General features: G+C 42.5%; 1 protein-coding gene across 1 annotated transcript in view; it reads right to left on the bottom strand.

The window, feature by feature from the left end:
• Positions 1-17491, bottom strand: part of LOC145402122 (serine/threonine-protein kinase Nek8-like) — a 96264-nt gene that overhangs the window by 37639 nt on the left and 41134 nt on the right. Inside the window, exons 9-11 of the mRNA XM_080274239.1 lie at positions 13530-13666; positions 11395-11505; positions 326-520 (exon numbers count right to left, since the gene is read on the bottom strand). Coding sequence (XP_080130365.1) covers positions 326-520; positions 11395-11505; positions 13530-13666 — 443 coding nt within the window. The remainder of the gene's footprint in view (positions 1-325; positions 521-11394; positions 11506-13529; positions 13667-17491) is intronic.

Genomic DNA, 17491 nt, shown 5'->3' with positions numbered 1-17491 from the left:
GGAAAACCAAACATAGCTCAGTAGTCCTACTGATTGCAAAGACAAGAAAAGAATATAAGGTTCAGATACATTCTCTCCCTCCTGAGATTTAGAGGATATGAAGCTGCTTGCAACTCAAGTGATGGGTAATGAAGTTGCTACATCTCAACACAAATACCAAGGTGGGGGGGGTGGGGGGTTGCAGCCTTCACCTCCCCCCCTCCCTGGGAGAAAATAATGCTATATCTCACTGGCTATAACCCCAACAGGGGACAAAGGAAAAGGGTATTAGTGCATGGCTTATAAGCCACAGTCTTCTCAGTCACTGACACATATCCACACCCACCATGGCTGCCGCAACCCCAAGCATATACGGCGCCATCCAGGGTGCGTGCAAGAATGTGGCATGGTCCACATGCCACCCCTGCCACTGACACCCCCAGCAGAGACTCCACCATGCGTAGGTGGCCAACGTCATTGGTATCTCCATGGCCCAGACTTCCTGTTGCCCCTCGACCCATGGTGAGCAAGATACCACGATCTGTACCAAAAAGTTATAAACCGATAAAAGATAAAGGTCTACAAACACAGCATTAAAAAATATTGAAAAATCTTAATGCAATACAGTACAGTATATCCGAAACAAAATATGCACTGAGGGGAAAGTAAGATGAACAGAATATTGTATGAGGTCTGTCCAAGATGAAACCAAACTTTTTAAACAAAGCACCAACTAACCTGCACAGCGTTATCAATCTGGGAATGCTGTGTAGTGGTGACTGAGCTTTAATTTAACACTAGCTGCATCACATCACATCAATTAGTCATCGACCAACATGCTTTTGAGTGAATGTGTGTTTAGTGCACTTGGTAAATTTTCTTCTATCACTTCTATCATCTGAAAGTAGCGACTTTTCAAGGTGGATTTCAACCAATGGGGGGGGAGGGGAAGGCCTGCAGAAGCCAAATCTGAAGAGCGTGGTGGTTGGGCAAAGATAGTCGTCTTGTGCTTCGGCAAAAGTCATGGACAAGTAGCAATGTGTGAGCAGGTGCACTGTCATGGTGCAGCACCCAGGTTTTGTTTGTCCACATCTCAGGCCTCTTCCTTCACTCTGCCCCCATCAAACACCTCAGTATGTCCAAGTAAAATTCTTTACTGTCTGTCTGACCACGTGGAATAAACTCATGACGAAGGACGCCCTTCCAATAAAAAAAGACGATCAACATTTCCTTCACATTTGAGTGACTCTGACATGCTTTTTTGGGTTGCAGTGACGATGTTCCAACCCACTGCAATGACTGTCTTTCTGTCCTGACATCATAGCCATACACCCAAGTTTCATCACCTACTACAGTTCTCCCTCATTTATGCGGATGCTCAGTATCTGGACGTGTTCATTATCCGGATGCTGGACCTTGGCTCTATTAAACTATTATCCAAATTTACTTGCTATTATCTGGATGTAAAAGTCCCCAAGAACTTTGGCCAGCCAGCCAACATGTTCAAACATCCAGCATTGTGGCCGCTGGGTTCGAGCCATGAGTGGAAAGTAGTTTATAACCCACAAGCAGAGCTAAAATGTCTGCCCGCCCATGTACTGAATAGTCAAAATCGTGCGCTCATCCTATCACTCCCAACAAACATCCAGCATCCGGGTAATATGACTGTAACCCACAAGCTGTGTCAAAACGTCTGTATGCATTCCCACCGAATGTCTAATATCATGCGGCCACGGGGGTTAAGTCTTTCCCAGCCGCCACCTCCATCGAACACAGACCACAAGCCATGAGTACATGTTCAGCGACAGCGGCTGTCTGCCTCGTCTGCCTCTCTACCGAAGATTGAAAATCCCCCAGACACGGTGAGTTGTGTTTCCACACGGCCACTCAGCGTCTAACAGACTGCAAACCATAAATAAATTTATGGCAAAAGCACCCATTCGCCTGTTGACAGAAGGGGGAGAATCTTGCCCACAGCCTCACTTCTCCCCCCCCTCCCGTCCCTCCTCCACACCCTCCCGGCTCCCCCTTCACTCCCTCAGTCCTTACCCTCCTCCATGGTGATAACATTGACTCATGAGTTTTCAATGTTGTTTGCGATTTATTCGACTACTATTGGTCATATCAAAATTACGCAGTAACCAAGAGAAAGCCCATGAAATTCTGCATCTAGACATATGCTTAACTCTTGGAAGGTGCCGGCAAAATTTTGAAGTAGGATGGTGGGAAGTTATATGAAGGTATGTCGTACTCCTGAACACTTTATTCTTTTCTTGAATTTCTGTACTTTTACTTGTCAGTTTTATGTGTTTTATTAGCTTAACTTACAGCATAAACACAAGCAAAGGTGATGGTATACAATTTATACCAATATAACTAATTTACGGTGGCATATTTGGGAGTAATTACTCATCACAGACAACATTTTTTCAAACGTTTGTCATTTTTTTTTTGTGAATTTCTGTTGTTTATGTATTGTTTTCATGATATTTAGCATTAATAAGGATAATCCTATGTGTGTTTTGATGTCTCAATATGGCAGAATGACCAAAAAACTGCTAAAATTAGGAGGGGTACTGTACATACAGCAGTCTATAGGTCATGTGTCTTTGATTTTCAGTGTGTGTGTTTTTTTTTTATGGTTTTCTTGGTGTGTAGCATTGCTTTGGATATTTCTCTGTGCGGTTTGATGTCTAATATGGCAGACTGACCTGAAAACAGTGCCAAAATTCAGAGGGGTACTGTACATATAGTTGTGTATAGGTCAGGTGTTTTCTGGTGTTCATTTTTTCTTTGCATGATTTTCTTGGTGTTGAATATTATTTTGAATAATACTCTCTGTATGTTCTGATGTCAAAATATGACAGACTGACCAGAAAACAATGCCAAAATAAGGAGGGGTACTGTACATACAGTTGTGTTTGGGTGGGGCATTTTTTATTTTTCAGTGGAATTTCTGCATGGTTTTCTTGGTGTTTAGCATTACTCTGGATATTCCTATGTGTGTTCTGATGTCTAAATATGCCTGAATGACCAGAATACACTGCCAATTTAAGCACTGGTGCTGTACAACCAGGTTAGGTATAATAGGCTGGAGGTGGGTATAGGTAGGGTCTGGGTATGGTAGGGGAATATTGTTCATGATCCAGGTATTGCCATTACTCAGACACACCTTTGGCTCTATTATGTCCAGATAAATGAGGGATTACAGTATATATATATGTCAGGGATGAGTGAGGTGGGTCACTTTCATCTTAAATGTCAGGACCAACTGCCTAACCCCGGGCTCCTACGCTCCTCATAGGGCAACGTAGGATTGGATGATGGATGGATGGATGGATGTATATATATATATATATATATATGGAGCCTCTGTGGTACAGTGATAGTGTGTTTCGTACACGGATGAACCAGAGTTCGCGCCCCGCCAGGGTAATAAACTTTGGGAGTGTTCACTTGGCCACGTTGCATTGGCAGACACAAGGGGTGCTGTGGTTGAATCAGTGTCGTATATTATAAAGTATGCTTGCACCCAGTCGGCTTGCGTGGGCCGATTACACTTGGTTCACAGACTACACACACATCCAAAGCCACTCCAACACTACAATTACACTTACAAGCACTTCTCACCCTACATACAATCTCTACTAAACAGCCTAAGCCACTTGGTAGAGATACATTGGCTGAATCGTCCCGACTTCGGTCGGGATAGGCCGGTCCTGCAGTGGATACTCAAATGGCTGATGATGATGATGATGATGGAGCTAGTTGGAGAAGAACAAGGGGGATTTAGGAAGGGAAAAGGGTGTGTAGATCAGATATTTGTTCTAAGATGTTTAGTGGAGAAGTATCTAGAGAAGGGAAAGAATGTGTATGCTGCCTTCATGGGCTTGGAGAAAGCTTATGACAGAATAGATAGGCAAGGTATGTGGAAGGTATTAAGAATATATGGAGTGGAGGGGAAATTGTTGAATGCTGTGAAGAGTATGTACGAAGGAGCTAGGGCTACGGTGCGAGTGGATGGTGAGCTGAGTAAGTTCTTTGATCTCAATGTGGGACTGAAACAGGGTTGTGTGATGTCTCCATGGCTGTTTAATATATACATGGATGGGGTTGTAAAGGAGGTGCAAGGTAGGGCAGTAGATGTGGGGGTGGCTCTAACGAATGAGGGTGAGATTTGGAAGATTCTGGTGTTGCTGTTTGCTGATGATACAGTATTGTTGAGTGACGATGAATGGGAGTTGCAAGGTTTGGTGAATGAATTTGGGACAGTGTAGGAGGAGGAAGCTGAAAATTAATGTAAACAAAAGTAAAGTTATGGTGTTTGAGAAGAATGAAGTCACAAAATGTAGCGAGGTTGGATGGTGAGGATATGGAGAATGTGAGTGCATTCAAGTACTTGGGTAGTGTGATGAGTAAGGATGGAACTTTGGGGGATGAAGTGCGTGAAAGGGTACAGCAGGGAAGGAAGGTTGTTGGTTCACTGAAAGCAGTGATGAGAAATAGGGAAGTGAGTATGGAAGTTAAGAAGTCACTGCATGATAGTATCGTGATCCCTACCCTGACATATGGAGGCGAGGCGTGGACCTTGCAAGAGAGGAACAAGTCAAGAGTGACAGCAGTGGAAATGAGTTACTTGAGAGGAGCATGTGGAGTGACATGGAGGGACAGGTTGACGAATGAAGAAGTGAAGGAACGTTGTGAGGTGGATGTGGATGTGATTGAGAAGATTAGGAGAAATACACTGAGGTGGTTTGGACATGCGGTGAGAATGGAGAATGAAAGACTGACTAAGAGGGTGTATGTAGGTGAGGTGGAGGGAGGGAGAGGAAGGGGTAGACTGAGAATGAGGTGGAGGGATGGAACTGAGAGGTATATGAGGGAGGGGGGGGGGTGAGTTGGGGGGAGGGTAGTCAAATGGTGGGTGACAGAGCGACTTGGAGGCATTTTGTCTGCGGCCACCCTTTGCGGGATTAGGGCGTCGGGCTATAGATAGATAGATAGATAGATAAAACAACATAAATAGTGTTACGAGAAATACGCAACGATTCTTTGTTAAGAAACAGTAGCACGACATGGCTTAATATCGTGTTACGATCTCAAACAATAACAAACTTAGGTGTGTCTACTGCCCCGCTAGACCTGCTGTATAAAGATCGTGGAAAACTGTTGCATAGAAAAATGGACAGTGCCTACACTGAGCATCGGTATGCAACGTCTGCTGAGTGCTGGCTGCCGACTGGGAGTATTGAATTGTGGGGAAATTCGTGAATTGTGAGACAACTAAAAATTTTTTTCTTGCACAAAAAACGAGGTGTCGAAGTAAAGTGCGTCCAAATACAAGGACTTACTGTGTGTGTGTGTATATATACTGTATATATATTATATATATATATATATACAGTATATATATATATATATATATATATATCGTGTGTGTATATATATATATATATATATATATATATGTACATATATATATATATATATATATATATACAGTATGTACATACACATATACATGATTCTTTGATCACGAAGGAGGAAGTGGAGAAGGCAGTAAAGGAGATGAAAACAAGGAAAGCTGCAGGTATGGATGGGTGTGCTGTGGAATACCTGAAGGGTGGTGGAGTGACTATTGTTGACTGGTTAGTAAGATTGTTGAATGAGTGCTTTGTGAAAGGTATGGTGCCAGTTGACTGGGCAAGTGCTTTTGTGGTCCCATTGTATAAAGGCAAGGGTGATAAGTATGAATGTACTAGCTTTAGGGGTATAAGTCTGTTGAGTGTTGTAGGTAAGGTGTATGGTAGAGTGTTAATTATGAGAGTTACAGAGGGTACAGAGGGAGTGATTGGTGATGAGCAGTGTGGCTTTAGGAGAGGGAAGGGATGCGTGGATCAGGTGTTTGCAGTGAGACAAGTGTGTGAAAAGTATTTAGCGAAAGGCAAGGATGTGTTTTGGGCATTTATGGATTTAGAGAAAGCGTATGATAGAATTGATAGGGAGGCTTTGTGGACTGTTTTAAGATTGTATGGATTTGATGGTAGGTTTCTAAAAGGGGTGAAAAGTTTTTATGTTAATAGTAGAGCATGTGTAAGAGTGGGAAATGCTGTAAGTGACTGGTTTCCTGTGAGAGTGGGGCTGCGACAGGGATGTGTGATGTCGCCCTGGTTGTTTAATATTTACATGGATGGTGTTGTAAGGGAGGTGAATGCAAGAGTTTTAGGTGGAGGTCTGAGTCTGGTGAATGTTGATGGTGGAGAGTGGAATCTGAAGCAGCTGCTGTTTGCAGATGATACTGCATTGGTGGCTGATTCAGAGGAGAGATTGAGAGAGTTGGTAGAGGAGTTTGGAAGGGTGTGTGAAAGGAGGAAATTGAAAGTAAATGAGAATAAGAGTAAAGTGATGAAGTGTATGAGGTTGGTAGATGGTAGGGGGATGAATATAGTTTTGAATGGCGAGTTGCTTGAGGAGGTAGAGTGTTTTAAATATCTAGGGTCACATGTTGCTGTGGATGGAAGAATAGATGCAGAAGTGAAGTTTAGAATAAATGAAGTAGGAAAGGTGCTGGGAGGAATAAAAAAAGGGTTTAGATGTCGTTCGCTTAGAATGGATGTAAAGAGAAGGCTGTATGAGGGTGTTGTGGTACCAACTGCATTATATGGGGCTGACACATGGAATATGGGTGTAGCAGAGAGGAAAAGTTTGAATGTAATGGAGATGAGGTGTCTGAGGAGTATGTGTGGAGCGACGCGTTTGGATCGAGTGCGGAATGATGAAGTGCGAAGGAGAACTGGAGTTGTTCGGGAGATGGCTGGTAGAGTTGAGCAGAGGGTGTTGTGATGGTTTGGGGATATGGAGAGAATGGATAATGAGCGATTGGTGAAAAAGATAACTAGATCTGATGTGAGAGGTGTAAGGCTGTGAGGAAGACCACGAATAGGATGGATGGACAGTGTGAAGAGAGCACTGGATGCGAGAGGGATGTCTGTTGAGCAAGGAAGAGTGGCTATGCGTGACAGAAATAAATGGAGAGAAATTGTGAATGAATAAGTGATGACGCAGCCCTGAGGGGATATTCTCCCGCATTTGGTCTGATCAGCTATTTCAGGTCAGGTGCGGGAAAGGGGATGAGTCTGTTATGATGTGGCAGGGGTAAACCAGCTCTGCTGTCGGGCCCTGCTGCGGATGTCACTGACTGCATTGCACAGTTGACCCTTGTGCGGTGTGGTGCGGTGAGGATCTGTCCGTTCTCCCCTTTGGGGCTAAGATGCGAATGAATGTGTTTGAATGGATGAGTAAATGGGGAGTGTGTCGTCCTGTCTCGGCTACCTCCCTTTCCTTGGGGGAAGCAGCCTAGGTAAAAAAAAAAAAAAAAAAAAAAAAAAAAAAACATACATACATATATATATATATATATATATACAGTATATACTGTACATAAATTACACTGATAAGAAACCTGGTACATAAACAGCTATTAAAAATCTTAAGTATACTACACACTAAAACAATCAAGGCAGCAAAACACCAGAGGTCCTTGCCAGAAATGACATAATTAACAGATATACATGTATATATATATATATATATATATATATATATATATATATATATATATATATATATATATATAATACTGTACAACACTGTATACAGACTGGGCTAATAATATGATGTAAACGGAATATGAAAAATTTTACAACAATACATAAAAAGCAAACATAAAAAACATACACACTGATAAAATAAAACTGATCCATCAATCTGCAGTATACCATCATCCAATTCATTACTGGTAGTGGTCCAGTGCCAGTCATGAGTAGAGGCCTGGGTGCAGGCTTCTTAACCCACAAGACAAAAAAGAGCACAGACTATAGAAGTGACAGCAAAAATACCAAAACCATATCCACTGACAAGAAAGTACACCACACAGACTCTAAATCTTAAAGCAACCCTTGTAGTTTTATGTAGTGAATTCCAGTCTTTCAGGATTACGCCTGTGACTCTATTCAGAAGACTACTATTGAAGCATTAGCAATTTGTGACTAGATGTTCCTGGCAAAAACCAATAGCCCTTTGATAAGACTGAAAGTCTGATCCCCCAGTCTCTATATGATTAGACCATACTGGTTATCCTAACATAATCCATCTATCTTCTTCAGCTTACATGATCAAAACTACAGATGGCAGCCTACCCTCAGGTCTTTCCATGCCCTGATCCTTCTGGGAACAACCATGATTATTTAAGACAAGCTGCTATAATTATTTAAGAAATACATTGGAAAGTATGCCTTTGTATTATGTGGTTACTTTTCAATAACATCATCATCATCATCCAGACCCCCTTTCCCACTCCAGAGTAGGACGAGGTAGGATCCAGAGCGCCAGAAAAAAATTGCGAAAATGAGATACTAACCACTCTTTGGCTAATTCAATGAGCCACACTCCCAATCATTCACCATTCAAGCCTCTAAAATCTTTACTGCACCTGACCATGTCAAAAAACATTCCATATGTAGCTTTACGCTGACCTATATGAGTCAATCCAATGTTGTCAAGTTTAAAACGGGTGCCAAACCCTGGTCATACACTCCTCCACACAAATTTCACCCTGCCAGCTCTATCACTTGTCAGTTACTTGACTTCGTTAGCTCTTATACCTCTCTTTATGACACACTCACTTACCACATCTATCCTCCACCTCCTAGACCTACCATGTCTTCTACCATTTTCAAATTTACTCAGATATACACTTTTCAGATATAAAGTAATCCCTCAATTATCCAGATGTCTATTATCCAAACAATCCACTACCCGGATGCTGGGATCTGACTGTTTAAAACTATTATTCGTACATCCTTTCACTTTATCTGGACAAAATGCTTGCACCTGGGTGGAAATTATAGCTGCGCAAACATTTTCACCCTGCTGTGCAGGAATAGCCCGATGGTGCTGCACTGTTTGGCTAGGTAGTTCACCCAGCATCCACTACAGACCCCCTCGGTCGTTCCCAGTTCCTGCGCAGCTACCGTGTAGTGAACAGCTCCTCTCGGACAGTTGCCATGGCGGCACACGTGGTGGCTCTTGTGGTTGTTCCCTACCTACTTCAGGTCTTGCTATTCCTTGAATGCCTCTTCCTAGGGTGTGTGATGATGGTCCCTTCACCAGGGAAAAGGAAGTGAGTAGTGCTGACTCTGGAGAAGAAGCGGGAGATTCTGGGTAAGGCTGATGTGGGATGGTCGAGGATGGTCAACTTCCCACATCTTAAAGGAGTGTTATTTTCCATGCTTGAGCATGGGAAATGCTTGGCTGTGGTTTACAGGTCTGCTTGACCAAATAAAGTAGTATTAAGCAACAGGAACAAGTAGTGCACAATGTACTGTAGTGGAATTTTACACTGGCTTTCAAAGTTAGGCTATGTACAAAGGGGGGCACGGGGAGAAGTCCAATATCCGGATGGATCCACTTTCTGGACATGTCTTTGGCTCTATTACGTCAGATAATTGAGGGATTACTGTATTCCTATTCACTCCCATTTTTTCCACATATCCATACCATCTAAGCACATTCTATTCAACTTGTGTCCACTGACTTACTCTGCATCATCCATGAATGACATTATTCCTTATCCTATCTACTCTCTATATTCCTTATATATTCTTCAATAGTCAAAATTCCACTTACTCTTGACTTTTCATTTTCATACCAATCATAGTCTCACACCCTTATGTTACAGTATGCACTAAAACTTCATCATGCAAGGCTCTCACAGTCACCACACTCAGACCTCAGCTCTAACCAGATACTCCATGATCCCATGCATTCTCATTGCCTACTTCACCACCTCCCTGTGGACTCTGTCAAACGCCTTCTCCAAATCAACAAAAAGTACAGATCCCTTGTCTTTCCTACTTATTTTTCCTGATGCTGTTGGACAATGAATATGGCATCAATGGTTCCTATGCCTGGCATAAACCCAAACTGCATCTGATCAATGTACACTCTATCCCTTTTCCAACCTTCTAGGACTCTTTCCATTACCTTCATTAACTGTTCCAAAAGCTTTTTGCCTCTATAATTTCCGCTTTCCAGGGCACCACCCTTCCCCTTGTACACAACATTACACTTAACAATGTACCTGTGCCAAACACACCCACAACTAAGATCGTTGAAGTGACATATGACACTGGACTTATTTTCATGGACTATGCACAAGACATCATGATGAGGTACACCCCCAGCTTCAATGCAATCACGGCAACTACAGGGCTAGACTTTTGGGGGGGAGGGGGGGAACACTCTCCTTATTCCACAAACAATACATCAGTGATGTCCTATGCCTCCCTGGCATGGGCTCCTATCCTATCTAATATCCACTACACCACCTTGCAAATCATACAGACCAATGCCCTATGCGTCACCAATGGCTGGACCAAAACCACTCCCACAGCCCACCTACTCTCTGTCACTAAAGTCCTCCCTATCAGAGATCACCCTGATATGAGAGACACAATTCTATGCAGCAACCTGTGCCAATACACAACACCCCTATCACTACACTGCTGAGACACACAAGACACATATGCACATCAACAATCACCACAAAAACATCATTAAACCCTCTACAACAATATCCCACCTCCAGATATTCCAACACCAGCAATGAAGAAACACCAACATACTCACTTCACATGCAGAGCAATACAACAAACTGATCATAACACCATACTACAACCCCCCCTCTTCTGACATCCATCCACTGGTGTTCTTAATTAATGATGGGGTTCACCTAGGGAGGCTTAGAGCAGGAAATCACCCAGCTCTCCTCAGCCACCAAGATTTGGGTTGGGTGAAATGACAGATGACACATGCCCAGCTCACAGAATAGGGCCACACAGCATAACACACACAGTGGAACACTGTACTGCCCATACCACACTTAGATGCAGACACAACATCAATAGTGTTGGGAACCTACGTGACAACCCCACTGAGGTGGCTGCTTACCTACTATCAATGGGTCTGCTTGATCAGACAGATTAGGGTTGAGCACCAACAACAACTATATCCTCTAACCTATGCAAGCTAACTTCAAGTACTCCTTCCTTTAAACTTCTGATGTCAACCTCTTCTCATTCTTCCCTTAGCATTGCTTCAATACGCACTTTTTCAACTGTATTAAGAATATACTTAAAATTGAGCAGGTGCCTGTGAATATTTGTCATTTATGGAACAGCTGTGAAAATTAGACATGAATAATATGCACAAGAAATTACTGAGAGTATTCAGCAGTGAGGTAGAGACATCAAGCACTCTTTACTTTCAGCATGTCTGACAAACAGCTGACATTAACTGGGGGCTTGTCTTCACTTTTACCATCTCTGCTTTAACAAATTCAGATGCCAGCCTCACCAGTAACACAGGCCATGAATCCATCACCACATGCCACCTCCACCACTGTGACTGCAGCTGGACACTTCACTACCACAGCTACAGAAGCTTCTCCACCACCACCACCATCATCTGCAAAGGAAGATGTACCATGTCATCAACAATATCTAAGCCAAACTTCCCATGTGAATGTGGGATGAGAGGAGTGCTCTGATCCCTCTAGAGACATTAATTAGAGGAGAAACAACAGCCCTGGCATAATCTTCCTAACCTCCTGAGCCACAGGAAAAAAAATAGGCACAAATATGTATACTCTTTTTTTTTTTTTTTTTTTTTTTTTTAACATCCAGCATTCAGAATAGTCAAACTACCTGAGACAAAGTGACCTGACATTCACTCTCACTAGTTGTTCTTATTGGGTAACCCCAGTCTGTCTCGGTGAGAAGACCCATCAACCTCAGGGAAGCAACCACCCCTGCAGGGTTGAATCGATGTTCCCACACAGCAGACAGTGCCTCACCACAGCTGAGCCCAGGAAAGGGTGTGAAGGTTTGGTTCCCGGATGGATGCTGCATATGTATCTTTCCACCCAGTTAACAGGGGTACCATTGTATGCTTCAAGTTATCCTGTGATCTGGTTGTGGGGTTACTGCCCAAAGTTGTAAATTGTTTCCAGAGTTACAAGAAGCCATTAGACTTATCACTCAGCGTAGTGCCACCTGAAGTGGAAAGAAGAGTAATAAAAAGTGACAGGAAGGATGGAAGAAACAGGAAAAAAGGAAAGCAGACACAGAAAAAGAATAAACCTATAAAGTTGCTTGGAATTCAAGCACTGCATAGGTGGGGCTGCCACACTACTACACCCATGAAAAGACTGAGAAAGAGTTCCAGCCCAGCATTTCTGTCCCTATTAGTTTTTATTTTCAATGTACAGGAAATGAGTGCATACATAGTGAGTACAAAAATTATCCTGGGTTAAATCCACTGAGCGCTGCAGCAAACACATGGAAGAATGATAACTGTAAAGGATCAGAATGTCTAGGGAATGAAGACAAAAGAGTGGTTTTAAGAATTACAGGTGATGTGTGGATCAAATATTTGCAGTAAGGCAGATACAGGAAACAATGAAGTAAAGAATGTAAGAAATTCAAAGATCTGCAAAAATTATATGACAAGGTGAAATGTAGGGATTTTGGAACCCATCAGGTATGTATGATATGAATGGAACTCTGGTGAAAATACAGTAAAAGTTTAAGATGGCAGTGTAGCAGGTTTATGACTAGATGGACGTCTGTGTGATAGGTTCAATAACAGTGCCTGAAGTGAGATGAGGGTGTGTGGTGTCCCCAAAGATATTTAACATACTGGTACTGGTACTGTACGTGTATGGATGATGATAAAGGGAAAGTCAAAACAAGAGTTATGAGGGGAGAGACACTGGTGATTAACAGTGAAGAGTGGTGTATTTCAGATATGATGTATACAGATGATGAAGTGCTGTGTGCTACGAGTGAACAGGGTCTCTGCAGTCTGGTTCAGTTTGGTGAGTATCTTTGAGCTGCATAGTTTGAAAGTAAAAGCAAAAATGAGTAAAATGTCGAATTGGTGGAAGAGTTCAAGCACGTCAGTGCAATAATCAGAAAAGAGGGGTGATTATCTGGACAATGTGGAGAGTGGTTCAAAGAAAAAAGGTGGCCTGTGCTATGAAGGTCTTGATATAATTCAAAGGAGTGAATATGAAAGTTGCAAGAGGAACCCACAAAGGTGGCATCAATATCCTTAACAATATATGGATGTGAGTCTCTGGTATGTTATTATGACTCAAAAGTCAAGAGTTAAAGCTGCAGAAATGGGAGTGTTATGTAAAATATCTAAGCTGTGTGAGCTGGATAAAATAAATAACCTGAAAATCTGTGAAGGATATGAAGTAAATGGCAAAGTAATACAAAGAGCATGGTCATGAACAGGGTGGTAAGAAAATTTATAATTGGGTGACCTTCATGGTAAGAGGAGGCATAAAAGGGCAGGCAGATGGCTGGACATAATAAATGAGGACGGATGACAACAATGACAATGATGATGATGAAGATGATAAGAATTACGAAATACATGTCATGATGGAAACCGGAAAAAAAAGAAACATCACATCTTGCCACCAGCACCTTGACTTTGAGTATGTGTGGGTTCGAGGTTTGGCCAGTGAGCAAGGTGGCCAAGGCTGGTGACAGCCAGGCGGTGGGTTCTGCTAGCTGATACTTGGACTGCCTCACCTTCAGCCTCACCCAGTGACAGTCTGGGGGAGAAAAGACCACAAAATCAGTAGAAAAATACCAGAATGGAAGAACAAACCTCACAGCTGTTACACAACAACTCGCTTTATTGCTCCACTGAGACTAAAAAGTCCAACAACTAGGTTATTTATACCATACATTTAAGGTAAGAATGATCAGTCCCATTCCCCAGAGTGGCTTTATGTGTGAATTAAGTCCCAAACATCTCATATTAATTCCTTTACAGGCCATATCTGGTTGGACTGCCATACACCACTAGACTGGTGGTGGACAGGAGCCTTCCTGCAGTGCTACTGTTGCCCTGGGTGGTGAGATGCAGATGTGACTCCTGCCTGGGAACAAACTTCCTCATCCTGCTCTGTGTCCTGGAAAGAGGGCCTTGGTCTGGCCTGGGAAGACTCCACCACATACAGGGGGGAAGCTGCTCTCTACACTGTTCTTAACACTAAGGGGTATGACTCTCTGGAAATCATTTCCCTGTTTCTCATGCCTGCAAGACACTGAGGGCAATCCTGGGTCCCAAAGATTATACATATCCTGTCTGCTCCCTTCACATCACAAGCACAAGACACACATGTGGATCTTGCAGAGAATGGATCCAGATCATTTGTACTACACTAACAAATGTCAGACAACACCACAGAATATGGGTGTGTGACACGTGCAACACATCCAAAAACACTCCTGTCACACCAGACACAATTCCTCCCACTCACCAAAAACTCCCTCACTCATACAACCAAAGACAAAACAGTCTGTCCCTGTACACAAGCACTATACCTACAACAGAGACACACATCATACACTACCTCCATCACAGTTACACATATAACACATAAATGTTCATGGTCTCTGCAAAAACACATAAGAAACAGAACAATTCCTTCACAACCATGACATACACATTGCACTTGTACAAAATTGGCACACACACACAACAGACCCTCAAATCAAACACTACTTATACATCTCCTGAGACAGAACTGATGGCCATGGAGGAGGCCTCATTACATACATTCACCCATCAATCCACTACAAAGACACAACATAAGACAATCACATTTCCAGACTGACACAACATTAGAAATACTGTACAATCACTCTGTGTTAAATCAGGTCACAAACATGAAATCAACATTTTTAACATTCACATTCCCTATGACACCTCCCATGCTGTACTAGCACAATACAACCCTCAGCTCCTCCCCAGCACTGACACGTAACTCAATCATTACTGGGGATTTTAACGATAAAAATACTGCCTGATACAAACACAGTAAAAACAACCGCTGAGGCCTCGACACTGATTCATGACTCAACAAGTATATTCTCAATGACATCAAACATTACAGCTTCATCTCACACCAGGTAAACTACATTCCCCCTCCTCCCCAGACACCACAATCTGTTCGCCAACACTTGCATTCACCATCTCATTAACAGAACTCAAACTCACTGCATCTCTCCATCATTATCGTCACAGAAACACAATCCAACCCAGAGCAGGCACATCTAATGTACACAAACTATAGCAATGCAGACTGGACAAAATTAACTGAAGAAACAGAGCAACACTTCAGCACACCAAATAATATACCAATCTGTCTATCTATAGCTAGATGCCTTAATCCCATAACAGAGTGCCCACAAACAAATCACCTCCATTGTGCCCTATCCCATGCCATTTCACAGCCCTCCCCCACACTCACACCCCCCACTCCCATATACCTCTCCATTCCATCCCTCCATCTCCTCATTCTCTCCCTCCCTCTCCCCTCTCCAACTCACTCACATACTGTACACTCTCCTCATTAGTCTCTCACTCTCCACCCTCTCCACATGGCCAAATCACCTCAATGTAGTTCTCCTAACATTTTCTATCACATTCACATCCATTAAGCAATGCTGCTTCACTTCCTCATCCGTTAGTCTGTCTCTCTATGTAACTCCACATGCTCCACTCAAATAACTCATTTCCACTGCTCTCACTCTTGACTTGTGTCAACAAGGTCCAAGCTTTGCTTCCAAATGTTAGAGTGAGGATACAATACCGTATATATCTATCTATCTATCCATTGCCAGACGCCTCAATCCCGTTTGGGGTGGCCACAAACACACCGCCTCCACGTCGCCCTGTCCCCCGCCATTTCACTGCCCTGCTCCCAACTCACACCCCCCTCTCTCATATACCTCTCCACCCCATCCCTCCATCTCATCTTTGGCCTCCCCCTCCCTCTTCCCCCCTCCACCTCACTCACATACACTCTCTTCGTCAGTCTTTCACCCTCCATCCTCTCCACATGGCCAAACCACCTCAGTGTGTTCCTCATAATGCTTCCTATCACATATATATATATATATATATATATATATATATATATAGTAAACCCATCATAAATCGAACTACAGTATATAGGGCTCTAGGATACTTCGACTTACTGAATTTTCCGACTAACTTGAAATAATTGCAAAAAAAAAACTATATTACCCCCCCAATAATCACAAATTATATGTGATTACTTGTTTATTAATACTACAGTAGAGAAGCATCTATAAAACTATAAAAATAATCAATAAAAACAATTTGGTGCATGTCATAGGCTAGGATAGGATAGGAGGCTGCACACATGGAGGGGTGCAACAGCCACTTAATTATGTAAAGTTCTGCACTTACTTACTTCACTTTACAATCAATAAAACTAAAATGAAACACCTGGAATATAACAAACTAAAATGTAGCACTTGGAATATCCATCCAATCCTACGTTGCCCCATGAGGAGCGTAGAAGCCTGGGGCTAGGCAGTTGGTCCTGACATTTAAGATGAGAGTGACCAACCTCATTCATCCCTGAGTGGCATTACGTGAGCAATAAACCCCAATCACCCCTTGGATATAAACCTTCACCGGCTAAATCCGATTGAAGCACAATAATTACCCAATAAACCACCAGGTGCCAAAATTTGGTTATATGGTTACCACCCAGCATAGTAAATGGTTTCCTGGTGTACAGGAAACCATTTGGCTTGTCACTCAGTGTAGAGTCACCAACGGGCAGAAGGAAGAGGAAAGAATGAAGGAATGAAAGACAGAAGAGGGAGTGTAAAGTCACCCATAGAAAGAAGGACAAGGAAAGAATGAAGGAAAGAAAGACAGAAGAGAACAGAAGGAAAGAAGGATGGAGTAGAGGAAAGGGCAGACATCTGACAGCAGCACTATATTAAGTGAGTGGATGGTGAGTGCCCCCACCTACCACAAATATATATATATATATATATATATATATATATATATATATATATATATATATATATATATATATATATATATATATATATATATATATATATATATATATATATAAAAATAGTGCCCTCACACAGTGAACAAGTTTATGGGTGGCAGACGAGCTCGTCCACTGTGAACAACATATCTTATGGGAAAATAGCATACAGGCGGCACCACTTCCTCAAAGTCCACTTTTTGTGCCACTGAGACAAATTAAATTGCACATTTCAAACACATAAAGTACTGATATATAAAATATAGAACACATGGTTATTTACCTTAAATGGAGCAGATGGCAGTCCTGATTGGCCTGAATGCAGGTGGTTCCTAGGCAGCGAGATACACTTGGGGTGTTCCCACCACATCACCTTCCACTTCCTTGTTTCCATTACCAGTCTCGTCCTCATGGCCTGACTAAATCATTTTCTCGCGTGCCTCTACTTCGTTCATCTCTCCCACAAAGCCTTCAAAGTCCAAAGATGACACTGCTGACATCACATCATCATCATCTTCCCCTGCAAGTGTAGCAGACGATGTGGAG

This window comes from Coenobita brevimanus, chromosome 57 (genome assembly GCF_032717465.1).
Source record: "Coenobita brevimanus isolate Jiangsu-jjx chromosome 57, ASM3271746v2, whole genome shotgun sequence".
NCBI lineage: Eukaryota > Metazoa > Arthropoda > Malacostraca > Decapoda > Coenobitidae > Coenobita > Coenobita brevimanus.
This window is presented reverse-complemented; position numbering and strand designations above follow the sequence as displayed.